The sequence below is a fragment of the Ornithorhynchus anatinus genome, chromosome 11 (genome assembly GCF_004115215.2).
Source record: "Ornithorhynchus anatinus isolate Pmale09 chromosome 11, mOrnAna1.pri.v4, whole genome shotgun sequence".
Lineage (NCBI taxonomy): Eukaryota > Metazoa > Chordata > Mammalia > Monotremata > Ornithorhynchidae > Ornithorhynchus > Ornithorhynchus anatinus.
This window is the reverse complement of record NC_041738.1, coordinates 28,109,197-28,134,216: the sequence shown is the minus strand read 5'-3', so window position 1 is coordinate 28,134,216 and position 25,020 is coordinate 28,109,197. Positions and strand designations below refer to the sequence as shown.

At 40.9% G+C, this 25,020-nt stretch overlaps 1 protein-coding gene across 7 annotated transcripts in view; it reads right to left on the bottom strand.

Moving 5' to 3' along the window:
* The window catches only part of ZNF536 (zinc finger protein 536), a 337,831-nt gene that overhangs the window by 21,724 nt on the left and 291,087 nt on the right, over positions 1-25,020 (bottom strand). For all 7 annotated transcript variants that reach the window (XM_029075590.2, XM_029075591.1, XM_029075589.1 and 4 more), the window contains one exon: positions 520-672. In XM_029075590.2, coding sequence (XP_028931423.1) covers positions 520-672 — 153 coding nt within the window. The remainder of the gene's footprint in view (positions 1-519; positions 673-25,020) is intronic.

Sequence of the window (25,020 nt, the reverse complement as noted above, 5' to 3'; positions counted from 1 at the left end):
AAATGGAAGTATCTATAACCCAGATAGATTTCTGCAATGTATAATAGGATAACGTGGTACTGGACTGAAAATACTACCACCGGCCATGATGGAAGAAAGAGGCTGGGCTGAGATCAGAGAGACAGTCAGGTGGACAAAAGGGTCATCATAAAGCCAACCCAGAAAAAAAAAAATGAAGGGAAAGGCTATACGGCACTTCAAAACAGGCACAGGCAAAAGTAAACACCATACATGAGTCTGCACCTGGAGGAATCTGTCATTTCCTCGATAGAACCGGGGAGTCCATGAGGACAGGAACAAACCGAGAATGGGTATCGAGTTAGCACTCGGGGCGGGGGCGGGGGGAGGGAAGGTGCCACGGAGGGTATAATGAGTGTCATAAAGGTTCTATTGCATCAAAGAAACACTCGACGATGGTCACTCAGAAGCTCAAACTGAGCTACTCATTCAAAAATGCTGCCCTGCCCCCGCGGCGGCCTGGGCGGTGATCAAACCCTCTCCCTCTCCGTTCTCTCTCACCTGTATGTATCCTCAAATGCACCTTTAAGTGGTGAGATGTTCGGAAGGTTTTCCCACAGTAAGGGCAGTCCTTCATGGCAGAGCCTAGACTCCTATCTCGCAGCAGAGCTGGCTGCTGGACTGCCATGGATCTTCCAGCTTCTTCCCCAATGTCTGCAACACAGAAAAAATGTTCTCACATCACTTCAGCACATGTCAGAAGTTGTTCTCACTAAAACTGCTAACACAACACAAAGTTAAACATGTCAATACTACACCTGTCTATTTCATTCTTTAAATCTGACAGAATGCTGACAATTCATGTATTTTCTTGTTATTCTCTTAAATTATTTCATCTTTCCTATCATCATTTTAAGCAGCATATGGTACCTTTATATTGAACTGAATTACACAAGAAAAGAAACAGCTGTGTCAGCAGCTGGTTTGATTTCTTCTTTTGCTTAGCTCCTATTAAATATTTTTTTCCAAAAGTTTAAAATGTTGGTGTTTTGTTGAATCTGATTAATTTATAATATGAACTAGCTGTAGAGTTTGCTATATGATCGAAATCACATTTGCATTAAGTAAAGCAATAAATGAAAAAAATGTGCCTCAGCTGGGTCCCAATGGCATGAAGAAATACAGCTATTTTGGGACAGGAAAGAGAATTATCCAAACTGATCATTTGTCCCGGGTAGTGCCTTCTATCCACGCGCCACTGCAATCTCATGAATGGAAGGATGGAAAGTATGGAAATTCTGTTCCACAATTAGACTATGATAAACATATAGTGGCATATTCAGAGTCATGTGCAGAAACTCAGCTGCACCACTCCCATAAACTCACAAAGCTGCAGAGTACAATCTTTTTTGCACAAGCTTGAACGTTTCCCCCCATAAAGTATCGATACAAATGGTTCCTCTTGCTGTTATTTGTTATGTAACCCAAACCATTAGAAAAGGGAATGAAATTTGCATACCGCTTGCCTTTTGCACAGAAATGATGGGACATAATTGTAAAGAATAGTCTTAAAATATTAGGAAAGCAGAGGATATATTATTCCCGTACTCCAGGCCTGACGCCAAACAGCTGAAAAAGGCTGTAACTGCAAAGCGGGGCAGGCATAACACGTCTGTAGAGGGAAGAGGGCGGTTGAGAGGGAGGGCATGGGAACTGATAAATATGCTCTCCTTACTTTTGTAGTGTCATTTCTATTCCTGGCTTCTCTACCTTCCCTGGCCCCTTCCCTGTCAATCCAGAACTGGTAGTCTGGCAATTTAATTTCCAAAAGTGCAGGGGATGGAAGAGGTAGGTGTGACTGGCTAGGTACATCACAGTGCCTGGGAGTGCTCAACCAAATTCAGGTGATGATCTCCCCCTTTATTCTGAACACTCACTGTGGGCAGGGAATGGGTCTGTTAAATTATTATAGTGTACTGCCCCAAGCGCTTAGTACAGTGCTCTGCACATGGTAAGTGCTCAATAAATATGATTGTCTGACTGACGGATGATGGTCAAGGAGGATATCCCACTAGACTGTAAGCTCCTTATGGTCATGGAATGGGTCTAACAACTGTGTTATATTGTAATAATGATGATATTTGTTAAGCGCTTACTAGGTGCCAAGCACCGATCTAAGTGCTGGGGTATATACAAGGTAATCAGATTGCCCCACGTGGGGCCCACAGTTGTAATCCCCATTTTACATCTGAGGTCACTGAGGCACAGAGAAGGTAAGTGACTTGCCCAAAGTCACACAGCTGTTAAGTGGCAGAGTCGGGATTAGAACCCACGACCTCTGACTGCCGAGCCCGGGCTCCTTCCACTACACCGTGTTGCTCTTCTACTCTCCCAAGCACTTAGAACAATGCTCTACACACAGTGAGCACTCAACGAATGATCGATCGATTTGAGGTTTAGGTTTTGGAGAAGTAATCTATAACTGGAATGGCCTTGTAAACTGTTCCTCATCTATTCCCAGTAGGAAGTCGGGAAGAATGCAGCATTGATTTAGTCCGTTACTTTCCTGCCACCTGGAAAAGAGTCCTGGTCTGATTTTCACTTACTCACCAGGGGCCCTACAGCCTTTGAAGACTGCACAGGTTTATGTAGAATGGAGTATTTAATGGCAACTGGTTTAGATAAAGGAAAATGCATTTGATTCCTACTCTAGGCTTCCTTTCTTTCTGCTTTGTAAAAGTCTCTGGGATCCTCCTTTCGGTGAGGTGCAGGATGTCAGATGTCAAACTTCTTTCCCATCCCCTTTCAACAGTCACACTGTCCAATGTCTCAAAATGCTCTGAGAATAATTCTTAAAACAACCAGCTAGAAAATCCAGCAAGGTGCCTAAAAAAAAAATCGCAGGTGATCAATTCCTAGTCAGCTTTCCTACCCAGAGTACGACTGCTTTAATTCACACTAATGACTGGAATACCCATTGCAAATTACTGAATCCAGAGGATTATCAAGTATGGGAATAAATCTGATAAGAAAATCGAGAATGCAGCCTCAGACAAATTTACTTTATTGCACAATGGCTATGATACTTGAAAGGGGCTTGGAATGAAATCTAACGCTGCAGCTCTGATATGCAACTGGAGGTAATCTGCCCATATGCATTTTGCTACGTCACCCGAGACTGACGGCCGATGGCTTCAGGCAACTACAGACTTTTATATAGAACTTTGGAGTCTGCAATTTACCCAACCTAATGAGGGTCAGAGAGGATGGATCCTCATTGCACCGTGTGACCCACTTCTAAGAATGAACATCTGGAAGATTCCCCAACTCTCGCCTTTCAAAATACCATTATTCAACCTTCTTCTTTCAGGGTTACAAATCTTCTTTTTGTTAAGGTATCTGGTCAGCTCAAAATAAATATAAACCTGATTAAAATTCTGAGCCAGCCCTCCTGGAAATACAGTTAAGGAACCTTATGTAAGTTGAGAGGCCAGTAATGATCATTTTGAATTATTAGCAGGATGTAAGGATTCTGTATGAGGGTTTTCAGCGTAGATCCAGGCAGGTGTTGATCCTCAGAATTGTCTTAACCAGCCAGGCCTTCATTTTCCACTGTTTGCATATAGTACCCTATCCAAAAGTTTTCTGTGCTGAGGGATGAGCTTTTTCAAGATTACTAAAAGGGAAATACAGTAAGGTTGATAAATAGCTTATTTGCATTTGGGGTTTTAGTATGGGCCTTGTGAACATTACAGATAAATATATAGATAAATCTAACAGAGCACTCAGAAAGACTTTATGGAATAAGAGTACTAGCTATGTTTTGCTATGTGCCACTCTTAGTGACGGTCTGTTATCTATTTTCCTTTCATCTTTCTATCTAGAATATGTGTGGCCCAATAAAAAGAATAAATTTGTAATATAAACAGCTTTCTTTGGAGATTTAAGAGTCTAGTTTTCACTTTATACAGAATTGAATATTTTTGGTGAGCCAGAGAGACTATAGAGTTTACTCTAAAACTAATCCTTCTAAGAAAACAAACTAAAAACAACAATGAAGTATAAGAAGATGTGGGTGGTCTTGGGGACTCTTCACAGAGAACGCAGGCCAAATGCAATACATGGCCGTTCAACCTTTACTCTATTGAAGTCTTACCTCCAAAAGCCTTTCATTTATACGTATATATGAGCAAAAGTGCACACAAGGCCTAAGACTTTAAAACAGAGATGAAGGGGATTTCCCCCCCTCCTGATTTTTCTCTCTTCACAACTTGCCAAAGCACCAACAGCTGCTACTTGAAAGAATAGCTCTGCATCTGAGTCTCATTACTGCAACTGATATATCCCTACCGGGGTGTGGTTTCAGACCTTATTCAGCCAGCGCTCCATCTCACCTGAGATGTGGTTGATAAGTTTGGGGCTGGGGAAGAGAGGAGATTAAAAAAGAGAGAACACATAAAAGACAAAGCGAGGAAAGGTTAGGAAGGAAATGGGGAAAATGGAAGTAGGAAGATGATGAAGAAAAAGGAAATAAACAGACATTTGATAATCCCATGTATATTTTTTCTGGTGACTATTCATAAAGTTTCAAAAGGGGGAACTTTACCTTTCCCTCTACCAGTTATTTTTCTCTTTTCCGTAGAGAAGCAGTGTGGCCTAATGGAAAGAGCAAGGGTCTGGGAGTAAATGGATCTGGGTTTGTGTGACTTGGGACAAGTCACTTAACTGCTCTGTGCCTTGGTTTCCTCACCTGTAAAATAGAGGTTCAGTACCTGTTCTCCCTCCTACTTAGAAAATGAGCCCGTTGTGGAAGAGGGACTGTGTCTAATCTGATTAACTTGTAACTACCCCGGAGCTCAGAACTGTGTTTGACACCTAGTAACAAACATGATAATTGATCATGGTCACATAGGGTCAATTGTTCTTGGAGGGGCAGAGCGGGAAATTTAGCTTGTATTACCAGGGCCCGTGCTTCTGTGTGGGCCAAGCAGAGCTGGCTGGAGCTACGTGTGGGGCCTGAAGAGACGATGTCCCGAGGTCTCTGGCTTGAGAATCGAGTGAATCCAGCCTTTGGCTCCATGCTGCTCCATGCCCACAGACTGCTTCAAACTGGATTTCTGTCAGCAGCGCCATGATGGAAAAGCTGGCTCGGGATGGAGCCGTTTATAGTGGGCAGCACCACTGTCCCTTGTAAATCCCACTCCAGCCTGGCCAGGGATACTGTTGGAAAGTAGCATTGTTCTAGCTTCTGGAGAAACCCCAAATGAGGGGAAGCAGCAGTGTAGGAAAGAGCCCGGGCTTGGGAGTCAGAGGTCATGGGTTCGAATCCCAGCTCTGCCACTTGGCAGCTGTGTGACTGTGGGCAAGTCACTTCACTTCTCTGGGCCTCAGTGACCTCATCTGTAAAATGGGGATTAAGCCTGTGATCCTCACGTGAGACAACCTGATGACCCTGTATCTACCCCAGCGCTTAGAACAGTGCTCTGCACATAGTAAGCGCTTAACAAATACCTACATTATTATTATTAGTGTATTAGAGAAGGCAAGGGCCTGGTAGTCAGAAAGTCATGGGTTCTAACCCCAGCTCCACCACCTGTCTGCTGTGTGGTTTGGGGCAAGTCATTTCACTTCTCTATGCCTCAGTTCCCTCATCTGTAAAAGGGGGATTATGACTTTGAGTTCCATGTGGGACAGGGATTATTTGCTTGTATCCACCCCAGTGCTTAATACAGTGCCTGGCACACAGTAGTCACTTAACAAATACCACAGTGACTTTATAACCTCCTCAGTCAGTAAGTCAGTCAATTGTATTTATTGAACATTTACTGTGTGCAGAGCACCATATTAAGTGCTTGGGAGAGTACAATATAACAGAGTTGGTAGACACATTCCCTGCCCACAGAGAGCTTACAGTCTAGAGAGGGAGACAGTAATATAAATGAGTTATTAATCAATACTAATATTAATTAAGGGTGGGCTGTGTTCCTATGGGACCCCAGGCAATTGTGTCTTCCCCAACCATGGTCTAGTGGAAAGAGTCCGGGCCTGAGAGTCAAAGAACCTGGGTTCTAATCCTGGCTTTGCCACTTCTCTTCTGCATGATGTTGAGCAAGTCACTTGACTTGTCTGTGCCCCAATTACCTCATCTGTAAAATGGGAATTAAAGGTGTAAGCCCCTGGTGCAACATGGACTGTGTCTAACCTGATTATCTTGTATCCGATCTGATGCTTAGTACAGAGCCCGGACCATAGTAAACTATTAATGAATACAATGAAAAACAAAGAGAAAACCAATCAACAGTCAAAGTAACTGATGTGGTCTCCTCAGTGAACGTGGAGCTTTGTTTCCATGGAGATCAGGTAAACGGCCCCTCCTCATCCCCAACTTGGTCCAGGAAAACAAATACTTGCCTGGCATGAAGGATGAACTCTGATTTCTGCTGGTCAGGCTACACTACCTGAATATCACTGCAGCTACCAGTGGCATTCATTTCCTCATCCATTGACACTGACAAAACAGGTGACTCGACAAGTAGCGAGGGCTTGCTCCAAAAGGGATCAAAAATTCCCATGGCCCAGCAGCCTGAACAGCCCAAGATTGCTTCAATTTTTCTTTTTGTTATGTGAAAACACCTGTTTTCCTTCCTTGAAGTTACAGTAATAATAATAAATTGAAACGTCTACTATGTTCCAAGAACTATAAAAAGTGCCAGAGTAGATATAAGATAGGTCATATCCTGTCTGAAAGGAGCATTTCCAGTGGATAAAGGACAGCCAGAGAAAATTAACCCACCCTCTTTGAGATTGTGCCCAATCCTGCATGGGTTTTGTGAGAGGCTATCCATAAGATAGGAATGACAAGGCACCTATGTCCCAAGAGTCTAGTATTTTTAGAAATGGGATCGATTATCTCACAGCACAAACACAAACTAAATGATATTTACTTTCAAATATTCACTTCAAGACTTCATCTGTGGGGATAATGCATACCCTGGTTTTAATGGGGACCTAAATTAATTTTCCCCAACCTCTGTGGAGGTTTAAAAGAGTAGATTATTGGAAGGCATTAGAATTAGCCCCTGAATTGAAGGTTTAGGATCGCGTTGTAAGTCCTATCGGGGAAACGAAATACTTGTGGTTCTTTGCTGTTCTTCGGGGTCAGCATGATCTTGACTTTATCCCTCCCTGTTTTGCTACTGCTCTGAATCTTCCTTCCTTGCTTCCTCTCCCCAGCTCCTAATTTGCTATCAAAAGCTTAGAGGCATCTATCTATAAATGCTACCAACATCCGGGAAGATGCACTCAACTGCAGTTGGGGATTTCATCTGGATTCAAATCCACATTGCCACTCAGTTTCTTTCTGAACCACAAAGCAGAGGAAAAGAAATATAAGGTTTCGCTTTAAATTGTCCAAGCAATTTTCTAGGCTGATTACAGATTTGATGCCATAAATCCCTCCTACAAACAGCTCTGCCCTGATCACAATTTGAAAGGTTTTCATTGTATTTTTATTTTTAAACTCTAAGGTACTAAATAGTTACTTTAGCAACATCGAGTAGGTAGGACGCCAGATACCCTGGCATATGTTCTTTTATGACATAGGAAAGTCAGGATTAGTCAGATTTCTTCAGTATTCTCGGTGGAATGTAGGTACAAAGAGTGCATATGGTGTGGGGTAAACTTTCGGAGAGTCTGAACAATACACGTATCTCTATAATGTGTACTTTCCTCCATTAATGAGAATTGCTCTCTTCTATGAAAGCTATAAGCCAGTTGAGGTGGTAGGAAGGAACATACTAGAAATCTTAATGTTCCCTCTTTTCCTTGCATGGTTATACCAAGACTTCCTGGGAAATTCCATGTGCCATGGCAAACGTCCATAGGAATTACTTTTCCATCTTACAAGTTTAAAGGGTTTTCAAAATGAGGAAAAACATCAACCATAATATTCTGAGGGAAAACAATTCCTACACAGAATTCATTAGTTCATAAGAAACTCTACCTTTCTTGGATATAGAACTTTGCATAAATGCCTGTTATTAATTTAACATTTAACTTCCAACATGTAAAAGTATCATAATATTCCTGTGAATCACTACGATAGGGTCCTCAGAACAAGTTGCTACAGCCTTAGGTCAGGGTCCATTTTCTGACACTGGTTTATCAGCAAGGTTTTAGGTTTTATAAATGACCATATATAGCAATGTTAAGCAGTTAAGCATGAATATGGATTGGCCAAAGAATTTGTTTAAATAGGGAGCTATTTTAGAAAAGAAATAGAAAGGAAGTCCATCAGTGAGGAAGCAACAGCCAGATTTTATTTTTGTTATTATTAAATGATGACTAGCTCTAAATTGCAGTTGGTGAATTTGATGTGAAAAACCTAACCACTGGGCTGTGGCTAGGCCAGCCTAGAGGAGGATTTGTACGAGGAGACGTTTTTATCCCCAGCAGACCTCTCTCTCCCTTTGTGGACACAAAATTCTGAACCCAACTAGAACCTCAGAAGACTTCAATTTGGTTTTGGCAAGATGTGACATCCCAGTTTAAAGAATTGACTTTAAATGGCTCCTATTAAAAGAAAAAAAAACAAAGAAAGCTATAATGCTGCTTGGACATCAAATAGATCCTCTCCAGCAGCATTTTGATGAGTTAAATGAAATTGAATCAGAAACACATGGATTAAATTTCCCTTGAAATCCACAGGCCTTAAGAAACAGGCGAGAAGGATACTGAGACCCAAACGTGTTTTGGGTTTGACCAGCCCTGAACTCTTTAGCCCTATTTAAAGATATTTTGTAGATCCCCAGTCTCCTACAAATTGAGCTATTCTAAATGTAAACACTCCTCTCTTAGCCTCTTACGCTACCCAAGCTGAATGTCTTTCCCTTTTCCTGCAACCATCACCTCGACAGACAGGCCCGGTGGGAGAAAATGGGTGGTACCAAGAGACCCCAAAACTACTGGATGATATTCTGATGGGAGGCAGGCAAAGGAAAGACTCAAAGAACACCAATAAGGAGCGAATGTCTCTAGCAATGACGTATGAATGTAGACTGCTGGGAAACCAGGCAGGCAAGTAGGAATCAGAAATAGGATGGCCCTTCTTGAGGCAAATCTTCACAAGGACAGATATGAGTCAGGGATGGCACAGTGAAACAAAGCAAGAGACCCCGTAATGGGTAGCGGTGGCCACAGACCAAAGCTGATTATTCAGAGCCTGTAAAAAAATGTGTTCTTCTTTTAGTCTTTTCAGGAACACCCAACCACTCGGAGAGTCCTTCTTTATAAGTGGCATCTTAGAAAGCTGCCACTTTCACCCTCTGGAGACCACCAAGGTGGCGGAGAAAAAAGGGAAACGCCTTAGGTTTAATTAAGGAACCACAAACCATCGCTGACCTTTCATAGCAAATGCCCGCCCTGCTCCAACCTAAAGCCCGAACATCTAGGTAGTCTCTTCCACGCAGGAAAGAGAGAGCATGAAACGTGTGGAACAACTGACTGTATTTGGCAAAACAGTTACTGTCCACTCTGGAGGCTGGCGACATGTTTACTGCTATTTGGAGTTCTGACAATTGGAGGATTGCACTGCTCAAATGCAGCATTCCATTGTGTTTCATTTATACGATTCATGTTTAAAATGCAGGGCTTCTCATTATAATGTGCTTTTAAAGGAGTGGAGGCTCTTCCTAAGCACAGAAAGACATTAATCAATAGTACTGTACAGTAAAACAGATATTTTTAAAGTAATTTACTCCCCAATTACACATTGTAATTATTACAAAATATTTGTTATGCCTCTCTTTTTTTTTCATAATTTATAATTAACTACTGTTTTATAAAAACAATGTGAACTACAGAGATGTTTCTCTGCTTTAAAGGAAGCCACAAATTCCCCACAGATTTCTAGGTAATTTCTTTAAAAAATTCTGAGCTTTTAAAATCCTTTTAAGATAATTCACAGACCAAAAAAAAGGGGGGGGGATTTTTTGAATACATCTTTTAGACTGTCTGATTTGTTTGAAGTATTTCATAACTAAGAGAAAAAGAAAATAAGCTAAACCGGTAATAAAAGAGAAAGGATTTGGTCACTTGCCATTAACTTATGGGGCTTGGTTTTACCCTGAAAATTACGCTCATTGAAAGGGGAAAAAAAACATTATTTGGAGATAACGCCACCCCTGGAGAGGTTTTTGCCATATTCTTTTTTAAACAAAGAAGACATCTTAAGCACCTTGCAATATCTTTCATTTAATAGTTGGCAAAAGGAAAGTCCCAAATGAACATTGGCCTGTGTCTTTCTCTTTAACCAGCTGAGTGATCCAAGCTTTTAATATAGCTGTTCCAATTATTGTAAAAGTCATCTAGTACCTTATAACCACAAATATTGACAGTTTATTGCACAACACATTCATGACATTTGAAGGTCACATCATACATAATACATACTCTTTTATAAAAGTGTCTGGAACAAAGAGATACATGATAAGCAATTACCTCTTACTATTTGTGTGTACAGTTTTAGCCTTACTTAAAACTAAATGTGATGCACACATATCCCGTTTTAAATAATCTATTAAGGAAGGATATAGGAATTCATGGCAGATAATTATAAAACGGCTTGTGAGTAAGCTGCAGTAGGATTGGATGAAGAGCTTGTGGATCTAGGCAATTTTCTCCCACTCTGTTGGGATTACAATGCCAGCTCACCGGCTAGATGGTTGCTTTCCTCCACGACTGGGTTTTCCCTGATGCCACTCAGTATAATAGTGTTACATTGTATTCTAATTTTTCAGACCGATCAGCTCGTGACTGAAAATAAAGGAGAATGAATATGCCAAACTGAGTTGCTTCTCTCGTTTTCACCTTGGGTTTTGGTGGCTGCACCTGGTGAAAGAAGGTTTTGGGTTTGGTGTTGGCATTAGGAGCTGTAGAAAGAACCTATTAGTTGAGCCCGCCATCCACAGCAAGTACTCCCTAAGTATTGTTGATAATGCTGATAAGTAAGAGATCAGCCTCACTGACTTTCTGCTGCTAATTCCACTGTACTGTACCCTCCCAAGTGCTTAGTACAATGCTCCGCACGCCAGACGTGCTCTACCACTAATCGATTGATTGCTGCTCTTTTTTTTTTACCACTCCTCCCTGCTGCCCTGTGAAATCCCTCTTTGTCCTTCCTTTCTTCCCTCGACTTGCAGTGGCAGGAAACCCCAGCAGACAGACCCAGGCCACTAAATAAGAGCTACCTGGGTTTCCAAAAGGTGATTACCAGCAGTGTGGATCAACTGAGACCTTCTCGTGGATCACCCCGTTCAGGCAGTTCAAGGGAACGAAAGGCATCCCCTCACATCTGCCGTTTGCGAGTTGCCCCGATAACAAAGGGCCCAATTAAAAGCCAGGTCAATCAGGACCCTTAAGGAGAGAAGCTAGTCTTTTTAGCTGAAGTTAAACATCTTAGTTAATGTCACAAATCTAAAGATAATTCTCTCCCCTAGGGATCCGGCAGTGATCTGGACCAAGAGTCCGTCTTTGGCCAGGAAATATACCTCTATGGGATGAGGTGAGGAGGAGGAATTTCCTGATTAATGTTTCTTCGCTAGGTTTATGGACGCCTTCACGTGACACTTGATCCTAATATGCCTATGTTGGAAACAAAATAAATACTTCCGAAATGACTGACCAAGGAAGAGTCAGAAAACCTTTAGTGTGCTTAAGGCTGCCCTATAAATTGAACTTGGGAGAAATAAAGACTGTCCTACAAAACAAAATTTTAAAATAGAGTATAACCTACTGTGTCCTTCTGGCCCTGCTGAAATTCACCATTTTAGAAGGTATCACAGTATATATGCACTGAGATATCACAGGAAAATCACATAATGATAATTATGATAATTATTATTATTATAACAATTGTTAAAGACATGCACTGGGCTAAACTCTGGAGAAGTTACTGTCAGATCAGAGACTGTACAGGTCCCACATGAGGGTCACAGTCTAGAGGGGAAGGTGAATCTATATTTAATCCCCATTTTAAAGATTAGGAAACTGAGGCATAGGGAAGTTGAGTCACTTGCTCTAGATCACAGAGCAGGGATTGCGTGCAGAACTGTGGGAATATCTCAGGATGCTAAAAACTTTGTAGGCTGAGAGACTTCTTTAAACTACATCCTTTTAAAAGGCAACTGGCCAGAAAGTTCTATTTCAATGGAAGTAATTTCCCCTCAGACTTCACAAAATTCCTGATAGTGGATATCTTTTAGTTATAACCACAGAATAAGTCCCACAGCACCTTAGATACGAGAATGGATGAAACCTAAGGCTGCAATCATAGATTGCCCCACATGCAAATCCTACCAATGGGAGGCACTTTTGCACACTCAGATCAAATTAGGGCATGAATTTTCATCCTTCCTTCCAGGATGGGCACAAACTTGACATTAAAAATGGCCAAGGCTCCCGGTTTCTTGGAAATGTTTCTATCTGCTGCTCTTCCATTCATTTGGTTACTTATTTGCTTAGATCTGCAAATACAAACCTCCAGTCTGTTCTCTTCTTCTACAATGGTGATTATCATTTAGTTCGTGTAGTGCTCTGTGATTCCTTTAAAGCTGTCATTTCTTGAGGTGGTTTTTTTTTCTAGATTTTATTGATGTTCTTCATCCCTTACACTCTTCCCCTGCTGTTCTCCGTCTCCACCCTTAGCTCCATTCATTCCCCCTTCTCCTGCTGCTTGGTGCTTCAATACACCCACTTCCCGTATCCCAGGGAGAACACTTTTGAAGTGGCTGAGCATTATCAGATCCCAAGAAATGGTTTGAGAAATGCTTACTCAGATTGGGAATTTTAACACAGACGTGAGGAAAACCTACTGTCAAATACCACTAGTCTATCCTGGTCTAGAATGCAGGATGCATATAACATTTTGGGAAATTACCATTTGAAGAAGTTATCTCAAAATGACCAGACACACCTATGAAAAATTATGGGGACTCGTTCCAGGGGAAAACACATGCTGGGTGAGACTGAAATGTATACAGACAAGATACTGTCATTACAAATGAAGTCTGGGGTAATCTGAATTCATCCAAATCCTCTGCAAAAGCACGCCGGGAGTTGCCAGGTTTTGGGGTGGTTTTTTTTTTTTGTTATTGTTGCTGTTTGTTTTTGGTTTATTCTCAGGATGCAAAAGAAAATAGAAAAACAAGTGATAAAATCAGAAATGTTTAAAAATCTGTGGCTCTATACCCTTTTCTTTAAAGTAATTATATTTTGATTTTTCAAATGTCAAACAAGGGCCAATTTTTTTTTCTGTAAAGCAGAAGGATGTGTTAGCATGCAAATCACCTGAAACCAGGAAAAGAGAGCTCTCTTTACAGAGAACACAGCCTGCTAAAGGAACTCTATCAGAAAGACATGTGCATGTTTCTTTAAGAGCTTATTCTCTGTTTTAGAGTGCAGCATCTAAGATACAGACCCACGTGATGAGGCAGTTGCTATGGTAAATATGCATTTTTTATTGAAGAGTAAACAGTGGCAGAAAACAAGTGTCAATTGTCAGCTCTTAAGTTACTGCTGTTTCAGAGCTGCACAGACTTATCTACCCTTTTTAATTTGTATTTGAGTACCTTTATCTAACAGACCACAGTTGCATCAAGATTTTTTAAAAATTAGGCTAGAAGATACCTGACCTCTAAAATACTTGACAGGATACTGAAAAAACCATGAAATGAGAAAAATGGAACAAAGTGCTTAAGCATTGTTGTGGATTCACATATTTGAAAATAAGTAAAAACCTTGTTACACGTTTGACTCTGCCATCCAAAGATAAAAATGCCAATCTTCAGTCCAGTTTGCAAAGGTGCAAAGTTATGGAAGGAGACAAATAATGTAATTAAACTATTGTCTGGAAGCAATTCTTCTGCACAATTGGCAAATCAAAGCTAAAGGATCATCAGCTTTAGAAATTTTCTTGCTTTGCCTGGATCAATATTGGTCATGTGCCCTATTTTTTTGGTTCCTTTTAAAAGAATAGTTGACAGTTTATTTAATATTAAGATGACACCACCTGGAAAGTTTTCATCATTGCAAAACCTATGTTCTTCTCATAGATACTCAGACATTATTTGTTCAACATTAAACACGATGCATTTCTTCTGGTTTCTTCTTATCTTCTAGTACTACACCATGATGAAATAAAAACACCAAAAATATTGGTCTTGCATATAGAGAAAACACTGGGCTGAATTTTCATCCTGCATGGAGCGCTTGAAAATCTTGTGGATTCCCCCTCTAGACGCTAAGCTTCTTGTGGATGGTTGTGTCTACCAGCTTGTATTATACACTCTCAAGTGCTTAAAATGGTGCTCAGTAAATACCTCTGATTGATTGATTCATTGCTAAGGATTTGCTTAATATTTCATTTCCACTCAATTGCTGACAGAGTTCATTTTGAAAATATAGTGTGTGTGTGTGTGTGGGTATGTGTGTATGTGTGCTTAAAAAGAGTAAATACATATAATATATATACTAATAGTCATCCTTCAATTTTAAGACCAAGGTTCTTCCTGTGATATTGCATCTCCATATGAGACCTCTCCTGAAGGAAGTTTATGTGTTAAATGTAATAATACTGGTGATGGTGAGGTTGGGTCTTCTGTAGGTTTATAATGCATGGCTACAATCACAATGTTGCGATATATTTTTATATAAGGAAGACTCACCCAAGCTCCCACCCATCTTCAGGAAGACTTTGTTCCTCCGAGTTAAGTCCTGGAGGTGTTAGTGAGCTTCTAAAAACCCAACAACTACCCAAAGAACAGAGACACATTGCTACAATTATTACTGAACATGCTCTAAACCATAAATGTCACCAATGGGAAGAATAAAATAATCTTTAAAGGGTCTAAATAAACTTATTTTAACAATGCTAATAACTGACCAGTTAATTGTCTTGGAATATTTCAACACAAGAATAGGAAATAGTGTTGAAATATGAAGCAAAGAGTAAAATAATTCTCCAGGATTGGAGAATTAAATAGCAGTGTGATAAATGCCAAGGCAATAATTCCCTTGTCCACTAGAAGGAAGACACTTTGGAAGGACTCAAGATCTAAGCAATTGTGCTTTACTGACCTTATCAATAACGACAAGGAAGCATAAGGGATTTCATAGTGCAGTAAGTACTCAATAAATACCATTCATTGATTGATTGGTTAACACTGCTTCAATTAAATCAATCAGTGGTATTTATTGAGCACTTACTACATGCAGAGCACTGTAATAAGGAGAGTGCAATATAATGAAGTTGATAAACATGTTCCCTGTCCACAGTGAGCTTACAGTCAAGAAGAAAAGACAGACATAAAAATAAATTACAGATAGGAGAGATGGCAAAGTGTAAGAATATGTTAATACATGACGGCCTCATCCTTGCTTGGTACATTCTAAACTCTAATGAATGTACTACAGAGTAGTTTCCAATCCAGAAGGCAGAATATCAGATTCCTCGATTAAAACTGACACCTAAAAGAAGCTTTATGACTGACATCAAAGCAGCCTTACTGAAGTAAATATTCTCCCACTGGATCCAACAAGTTGTGGTCTCTACAAGATTCTGCATATGAAGCATCAACTAAGACTATGGGAACTCAGCAGACCCCAGAACCCAAGAAGGGTTGATGAGAACAATATCAATAAATCAATCACATTTATTGAGTGCTTACTGTGTGCAGAGCACTGTACTAAGCCCTTGAAAGAGTACAATATAACAGAGTTGGTAGACACGTTCCCTGCCCACAATGAGGTTTCAATCTAGGGGGGAGGCAGACATTAATATAAATACATAAATTACCGATGGGTACAGAAGTGCCTTGGGATTAAGGGAGGGTATGAAAACTGACTACAGGAATTACCTAGGATTCACGCTGTTTTTTGTCAATAGCAAAAGTCTAGCTAGAGTCCTTCAGGATAGACTAACAAAGAAAATCAATAGCTATTCACTATTCAGTGAGGATTTAAGTCATGGAGGAGTACAGGACATGGTCTTCCCATAGAGAAGAAGTGATATCACAACTTTTCTTCAGCATTTACATAACTTAAGAACAATAGACAACGTTGACAGACCTGGGCACTGACAACTACAAAAGCAATTTTCCTGCCCTAAACGTTTGATCATGACCCTGATTATTTATGATATGACTAGTGCATTAGAATTGGAGAGGCCTAGTCTGTGATATTTTCCCATCAGTATGAGCCAATGATGCAAAAGGTCCAGTCTGCTTCCATCCTATTTACACAGTCATGCCTGAAGATGGGTTGGAGAATCTGGAAATGGTCTTAGATTCTGATTCCAGTCAGCAGAAAACTCTACAGATTTAACAGGCTATACAAAGCATCCCTGATAGTCCTCATTTCAAAGAGGATTCTTATACATTGGTGACAATTGGCTTGAAGATGGAGAGGTTAAACACCAGCCAGCACCTCACCAGCCTACAGGTAAAAAAGGAACCCTAGAGATGAGTCAGAGTTAAAGGTTATTAATGAGTTCTACCCAGTCAATGGATGATGCAGCCTTGATGCAATGATGTAATGAAGGATAAAGTAGAAAACTGAATTAAGAAAGGCAACAGGTCCTTTGGAAGATTGACAGATGGAGCTTGGCCCCTCAAAGTATCTAGCTTCAGACCTAACTAAAGATCTCTAGATAAATTGCAGTATGCAATCTTCCATATTGCTGTGGGCCTTTCAACTGTCGCAGAGGTCATGCCTGACTTCTGAGGCAGTTCCCTAAAGGCCTCCTAGAGCCATACATAACATCAAATTGCAACACGAAATCACAGATGGGAAGGTCTGGAATGCAGAATAACCAAACTACTGAATGGTGAGCTAAAGAGGGGAATCCTTAAAATAAAGAGGACAAAAAGAACACTTTAAAGACGCAATAAAACAAAATCTCAGATAACTGGCATAACTGTGGCCAGACAGGAAGCAGGTGCAGAAGATTGACTAGCTAATTAAGCAGCAATTAGAAATAGGGTGGTTAAAACAGAGACTTTGAGACGATCATCATACTGAGATAGAAATTAAATGGAGGGACCAGACCTAGACAACAATATGAAAACATAGGAAAGTATTAATATTTGAATAATAGTAATAGTGGTATTTGTTGTATCAACCATCGTACTAACCATTGAAGTAAATACAAGCTAATCAGGCCCACATGGAGCTCACGGTCTTAAATAGGAAGGGGAACAGGTATTAAATTTCCATTTTAAAGATGAGGGAACTGAGGCACAGAGGCATTGAGTGACTTGCCCAAGGTCATTCAGCAGGGAAATGGCAGAGCCAAGATTACAACTCAGATATTTTGGCTCCCAGGCCCATGTTCTTTTCACGAGGCCACACTGCTTCTCTACATGTCTATGTGGAGCGCATAGCCATTTATGAATTGGCCTAGTAGCCACACTTGCACAAGCTAGTAACACTGTACTGACAGTATGTCATTACCTTGGAACCCTGTTGTGTGTGTGTATGTTTATGTATATATATATATATATATATTTCCTACTATTTCCTGTGTTGAACCTCATCCTCATATGTACCTTGCCAATATAAATATGCATTGTGAACGCTTTTTGATAATATTTACTTCTACTACAATATTTCAGTAAGAAGACATTTTATGGTTTTAAAAGGCCCTTACTTGGGTGGGTGATTTCACTGGCCAAGAATGACTGAACCAAACCAAGAGCCAGTGGAAGGTAGGTCTGAGAGTTAGAAAACTCCAGTTCTGTTCCTGCCTCCACCACTTGCCTGCGGTATAACTTTGGGCAAATCATCTCTATGCCTCATCCACACAGCTCTGGACACATAGTAAGTGCTTAGAAAATGCCATCAACATCATAAAATATCAGGTCCTATCCTCCTATATCCTCCTATATATCCTCCTTTCCTCTTAGATTTTATTATCTGATCTGATTATCTTATATCTATCTATCCCAGCCTTTTGATTACTGCTTGACTCAAAGCGACTAAAAGAATACCAACATTACTAAGAGTCCAAATTTGGAGTCCAATCTTTTTAACGGTATTTGTTGAGCACCAGGCACTCTACTAAGAATTGGGGTAGATACACTCTAAGCAGGTTGGATACAGTGCACGTCCCTCGTGGGACTCGAAGTCGTAATCCCCATTTACAGATGGGGTGATTGTGGCATAGAGAAGATAAATGACTTGCCAAAAGTCATACAGCAGATAAGAGGCAGAGCCAGGACTTGACCCCAGGTCCTTCTGACTGCCAGGCCCATGCTCTATCCACTAGGCTATGCTGCTTCTCAGTGGAGTCCCATCCAAGATTCTTCAGAACTTGATGACTTGTGAAAGTTGTCAAAGTCCAGAAACCAACACCAATTCAGGGATTGAAGATCCTGGACAGGTGGGACCCTTGGGCAAATATTGTCTCCAGGAGTCACTTTTGGGTTCATGTGTCAGGTCTAGTAATTTCCTAAATATATGAGATGTCCTCTCAGTTAGACCACCCATGGAAGGAAGAACCTATCATTACACCCAAAAGAGCAACAGTCCATCAACTTTCAGATTGTCCTTTGAATGGCATCACACAGCAGATTGATTGTCGGAATACACAAAAATCACTACTGAGAAGCAACTCCTTTAGCGCTCCTGGGGTGTGGATTGTCAGTGCTTATTAAAGTTCTCCTCCCAAAATAGCAATTTCTCAGTAAGATATTCAAGTCTACCTATCCTGCCTTTGAACAGAAATGGAGCAAAAAGTCATGCTTTCTCAAAAAATAAAGCTTTCTATCACTGGTCATCCCACAGACAATTCCTAATGAATCCAGGAGATCAGAGATAAGACTAGTACTTGCTCAGAAACATGATTCAGTCCCACAGAAGCAGCATGGCCTAGTGGATCTAGTGTGGGCCTGGCAATCAGAGGACCTGGATTCTAATCTTGACTCTGCCACTTGTCTGTGTGACCTTCGGCAAGTCACTTCACTTCTCTGTGCCTCAGTTACCTCACCAGTAAAATGTAGGTCTTGGACTGTGTCCAACCACACATCTGCCCCAGCACTTAATACTATGCCTGGCACATATTAAGTGCTTAACATAGGCAGGAAATGTGTCAGCTGATTCTGTTGTATTATACTCTCCCAAGCACTTAGTACAGTGCTCTGCACTTAGTAAGTGCTCAATAAATAACATCAATTAACAAATGCCATGAAAAACAACAAAGAGGGACTTAAGATAGGACATGGCTGTCATCTAGCTACCATCTTTAGGTAGTGGAGATACCTTTCCAGGTGAGTTGTCATCAATGGTAATTAGCATTGCTGATTGGTGGCTGAACAAGGCCTGGCTATGAGACTCCTGCACACTAGAGGTTTATAATACAATGGGCTATGGTAATAATCAATCATTGTCTGCACTGCCATTAACCGATGTTAGATAGACTGGTAAGGAGGAAGAATGGAGGCAGAGAAGTCAGTGAGAAGGCTAATGCTGCAGTCAAATTAGAGTATGATAATTATCTGAACAAGCATGGTGGCGGTTGGAATGAAGTGGAAAGGCTGAATCCTGGAAATGTAGTGGGTGGAAAACTGTCAAGATGTGGTGTCAGAATGAAAAATGGTTTGTGTCTCAATCTTGTCCATCTTGCCACCGACCTCTCACTCACATCCTACCTCTGGTCTGGAACCTTCTCCATAAGTGAGAGACAATTACTCTTCTCACCTTCAAAGCCTTATTGAAGACATATCTCCTCCAAGAGACCTGTCTTAACAAAGCCTTCCCTTCTATCCTCTCCGACCACTCCCTTCTGCGTCACCTTGACTTGCTTCTCTTATTTGTTCCCTCTCCCAGCCCCACAGCACTTTATGTACGTGTCTGTAATTTTATTTATTTATATTAATATCTGCCTCCCTCTAGAGGCAGCTCATTGTGGGCAGGGAGTATGTCCGTTATATTGTATTGCACTAATCCAACCACTTAGCCTCCGTAATCCTACATTTGTATTTATTGAGCCTTACTGTATGCAGACCACTGTTCTAAGTGCTTGAAAGGTACAATATAGCAATAAAGAGAGACAATCCCTGCCCACAATGGGCTCACAACCTAGAGGGGGTACTGCGTACACAGTAAGTAAATATGAGTGACTAACTCTGACTGGAGGCAGGGATTGAAAGAGAGGGAGAAGTAACACATGAGCCACAAAGAAAGGGAGGATGATGGTGTTGTCAACTCCAATGGGAACGTTAGAAGGAAGAGCCAGTTTGGGAGGGAAGAAGAGCTTAATTTTGAACAAATTGGGTAGGTTAGGGTTAGCAAAGTAAATATGTAAGTCATCAACATAGGGGTAGTTAAAGCCATGAGATCAGATGAATCACCAAACATAAATTGAGAAAAGAAGAGGACACAGAACAGAACCTGTAGGAACACCCAAAATTACGGGATGGGACATAAAACAAGACCTGGTGAAAAGGAAGAGAGCATCAGCCAGTGACATAATTAATCAATAAATTGAGCATTTACTACATACAGAGCACTGTACTGCTGTACTAAGCATTTGAGAGAGTGCAATACAGCAGAATTGGAGAACACGTTCCCTGATTACAAGGAGCATTAGTGAAGAACCAGGACCTATCGGTAAAATCAAGGTTAGATAATATCTCCAAGAGAAGGGAGCGATCCACAGAGATGAGGGAAGCTGAGAAGTAGAGGAGAATTAAGATAAGGTCATTTTGATTTGGAAAGTATTAGGTCACTGGTGACTTTGGAGAGAGCAGGAGCAAGAAGTTTGTACCAGAATAGAAAGAGGGAAATGGGTAGTAGTTTGGTAGGATTCAGGGAAGGGTTTTTTAAGATAAGACTGGATAAGTGGGCTAGAAAGCAGAGGTTTGTAAGGGGAAAAAACAGTATGAAGGGAAGGGAAATATGGTCGACAAGGCAGGTAAGGAGGCTGTGGTTGGAGAATGGGAGACCTGGATGTGGTTCAAAATGGCACAGTGACTAAACACGATGAGAAAGAGCCCATTTCCAAGTTGGTGAGTAGGTTCAGTAGGATGGAGAGGAAGTCTGTGAAGTTGAGAAATGATAGCAAACAGGCAGCTGGCGAGTCATCAACAAGGATATTAAACTCCCCAAGGATCAATATAGGGAAGGAGGAGAAGGAGGTGGAGAGAGAGAAGGTGAGAAAGGGCGAGGAATGTACTTGTTATATTGTACTCTCACAAGTGTTTAGAACAATGCTTTGCACACAGTAGGTGCTCAATAACTACGACTGATTGATTAGATGTCTGTAACTAGTTATTATAGTGGGTGGTAGAAATCGATGATGACTCCTTGTATGCAGCTGAAAGGTTCTGCGGGGCTGCAGGAGCAGGAACTCACATGGTCTTGAAGAATCGACGGAGAGTCCAAAGATGTCTGATTTGCAATCAGTGAGTCACTCTGGCCCAAGGAGAACCAATTCTCCTAAGGCTGCTCTGCTTCCCATTGATACTGTTTAAGCAGTGGTGTGGATCCTGAATAGAAGAGCCACGGAAGCGTTCCTTGAGACCAGGTATTGTTTAGAAGGTTCAATCCAGGCCTGGCCATCTCCAATTCATAAGACCTCAGGCCTAGAATTGGGCCAGGGAGTCAGTCTTCTCTGGCCACAGAGATTCAGAACCAAAATGGCCCTCTTGGCAATGGATCCAGGCACTCAAGTCATCTTGGGAAACCCCCAATTGCTCCCAGGTAAGGGATGAACCTCTTCAATACCCTAAATACACCTAGAAGCAGCATGGCCTAGTGGATAGTGCATGGGCCTGGGTGTGAGAAAGACCTGGGTTCTAATCCCAGCCCTGCCACTTGTCTTGGGGAAGTCAGTCAACTTCTCTGTGCCTCAGTTACCTCGTCTATAAATTGGGGATTAAGACTGTGAGCTCCACATGGGGCAGTCTGTGTCCAACTTGATTAGCTTACATCTACCCCAGAATTTAGTCCAGTGATTTCCCAGAATTTAGTCCAGTGATTTGCACATAGTAAGCACTTAACAAATACCACAAAAAAAGGAGATCTGGTGTAACCTTTAGGGATTTGAGTTCTCTAGGGCATTCATTCCATGGTATTAACCTTTTCTGTTGAACTTCCACTGAAACCGGAGCAAGATTGGGTTTAAGGAAAAACACTATTAAACATCTACCTTTTAGCAGCTGTAATATTATCTCCGGTTCAGAGTCTATCTTGAAGAAAAAGAATGACTTCAACTGTGGCATTTATTTTACACTCCACTCCAAGAATTTTAGGGATAGGATGACATTATTTAGCTAAATTAGATATTGGTGATTTTTAAAATATTCTAAATATTTTTCTCTTTTTTCCCCCTGGGAGGTCTGTCAGGCTGATATTCAGAGGGATGTTGCATACACGGATCACACAGTCTTATGATGCTAATTTCTATCCCATGACTGAGAGTGACAACCAAATGTTGCAAGGTTATTCAAAACTCCTGCCCCTTATCCTCCTCTTCTCCTTAGGGGAAAATTGCACAGGAATACATTTCCTCATCTGTATGTTAAAGCACGGACATAATCCACCTATTATGATTGCAATTTTTGGAATCAAAACTGTGATCCAAAACAGCAGTATGATCTACATTTTAGCCACATATATTATAATAAATTAAATCACAGAAAGATTACTGTATTAAATATTTCCTTATTCCTTTAATACTATATAAGATCATTGAATCTGCACTGGATGAGAGTAACTGACTTCATTGCAATTTTTCCTCTTCTAATCTACTTCCCAAGATATAGCCCGTCAAGTGAAATTATGTAATGGATGGTTGTGTGATGTATGGAAAGTGGTTTGAACCTTGGCTTGATCTTGGTCTCTGAGTTCTCAGGTTCAAAACCTCTCCTTAGCCAGTTAGAAGCAAAAGCCATTACACCACAAAGGTTTGCCAATAAAATGAACCCCTGAACTGGTATCAGGTGAGATCCTACTGGACAGAGACTGGAGATAGAGAAAAATAATTTGTTTTTGCTTGACTTTCTCAGCCAAAAGGCCTAGAAATGATGTTTGTAGTCATTTCAATTGAGTCTTCCCTGGGAAAACAAAAATGATATAACTTGCCCAGTTCTACAGAGTCCTCGTTTATCCTCAGCAGCCACGAATTTGAGACTTCTTTGACTGCAGGAGAGCATAAGAAGCCCATTCTCATAGCAATCAATCTGCATTTATTTATTTGTGGCATTTGTTAAGTACTCTCTATGTCTAGACACCATACTAAGCACTGTGGCTGAGACAAGATTAATAGGTTGGACACGATCCTTCATGAGCCTCACAACTTTAATCCCCTTATTACAAATAAGGTAACCGAGGCACAGAGAATTCAAGTGACTTGCCAAGGTCACACAGCAGACAAGTGATAGAAATTCATTCATTCAATTGTATTTATTGAGTACTTACTGTGTGCAGAGCACTGTACTAAGCGCTTGGAAAGTACAGTTCGGCAACAGAGACAATCCCTACCCAACAAGGGGCTCACAGTCTAGGTTCTCTGACTCTCAGGCCCTTGCTCTTTCCACTAACCCTTGCAGCTTCTTATTGAGTGCTTACAGTGCTTAGCACTGTGCTAAGTGCTTGGGAAAGTACAATACACCAGAGTTGGTTGATACGGTCCCTCTGCAAACTCACTTGACTGCATTCAGGACAATTGGGAAAAATACACTTAGGGTACAGCTGAGGAAACTGTAGAACTTCATCTTCTTTAGTCACTAAACCCCCTTTAAGTTAAGCAAATAGCTGACTGCATTTAATGGGAAGCCCACAGACTCAAATTCTTCCAATGTAGTGCATCTAAAGTCACTGTTTCTTAACAAAGTGATATTGTGGGACTCAGAATTCAGGCACCACCTCAGAAATACAGTGACAAAGAATGTTGAAATCATAGAAAACAGGCATCTTCCTCCTTCCAATAACATAACCAGCTTCATGAAACCTATAACCATCAATCAGTCACATTTACTGAGCACTTACTGTGTCCAGAGCACTGTACTATGTGGTTGGGAGAGTATAATACAATAGAGTTGGTACGTGTTCCCCAGCTCACAAGGAGCTTTACAATCTAGAGTATCTTAAAATTTGATTTTAAAGGGAGGTTTGAGATGAGGAGGTGGGAGTTTGAGAAGGAACATTAGAGGCAACAGGAGGACCAGTGAGTCAAGAGTTTATGTTAAGGTTCCAGGATTTGTAGAGAGGGGAAGGAAGGGACAACATGAAATCTCCCTGGAAAATCTCACCGCCCTACGTGTTGCAAAAATTTCAAGTTTCATTTCTTTCTTGATTGTCTCTTGGAGGGGGAGTACATCACTCAGTCTGGCAGACCTTAGGTTTTTTAGCTTCATCCTCCAGCCATTTTTTGCATAATTTTTACCCAGAGCCCAGTGTGCCTAGTAGAGTGCTTGGCACACAGTAAGAATTGACAAGTACTGTTTAAAATTTTTTATATGGAGTTTAATGTTTCCTTCTAATATTCCTCTATCAGTGAAAGTATAAAGCGCTCAAAAGAGTAAGACCATTTCAAAAATTTGGACCTACTCAAGGAAGATTTTCCTACGCCTGGCTCTCCCAAACATTAGGACAATGGTCAAACTGAGTTATTTTGGAACTGCTTGAAAAGGGAACAAATGGGAGCCTGCTTTAGCCTCTATCTTGATTTAAAAAACTCCCAAAACCCCAGCAACCAACCTGCTTTTTCCTCCCCCTTTCCCAAATGCACTTTCTCCGGGCATATCCATCTACTTCTGTATATAGGATGAAATTGAAAAAAAAATCGATAATTTAGAAACTTGTAGGGGCTACAGGTGCCATATGAGAGATTTTGTGTTCCACAGACTCATCTATCTTTAATGTGTCCCCACCTCTCCCATTAATCTGTAAACTATCCCCCTCACAAGCTTGGGCCTTCTGTTTTTTTCACAACTTTCCCAAAGTCTCCAACACATCTGGCCACAATCATTTTTCCAACCCACTTTCCTCCTGCTGTTCAATACTAAG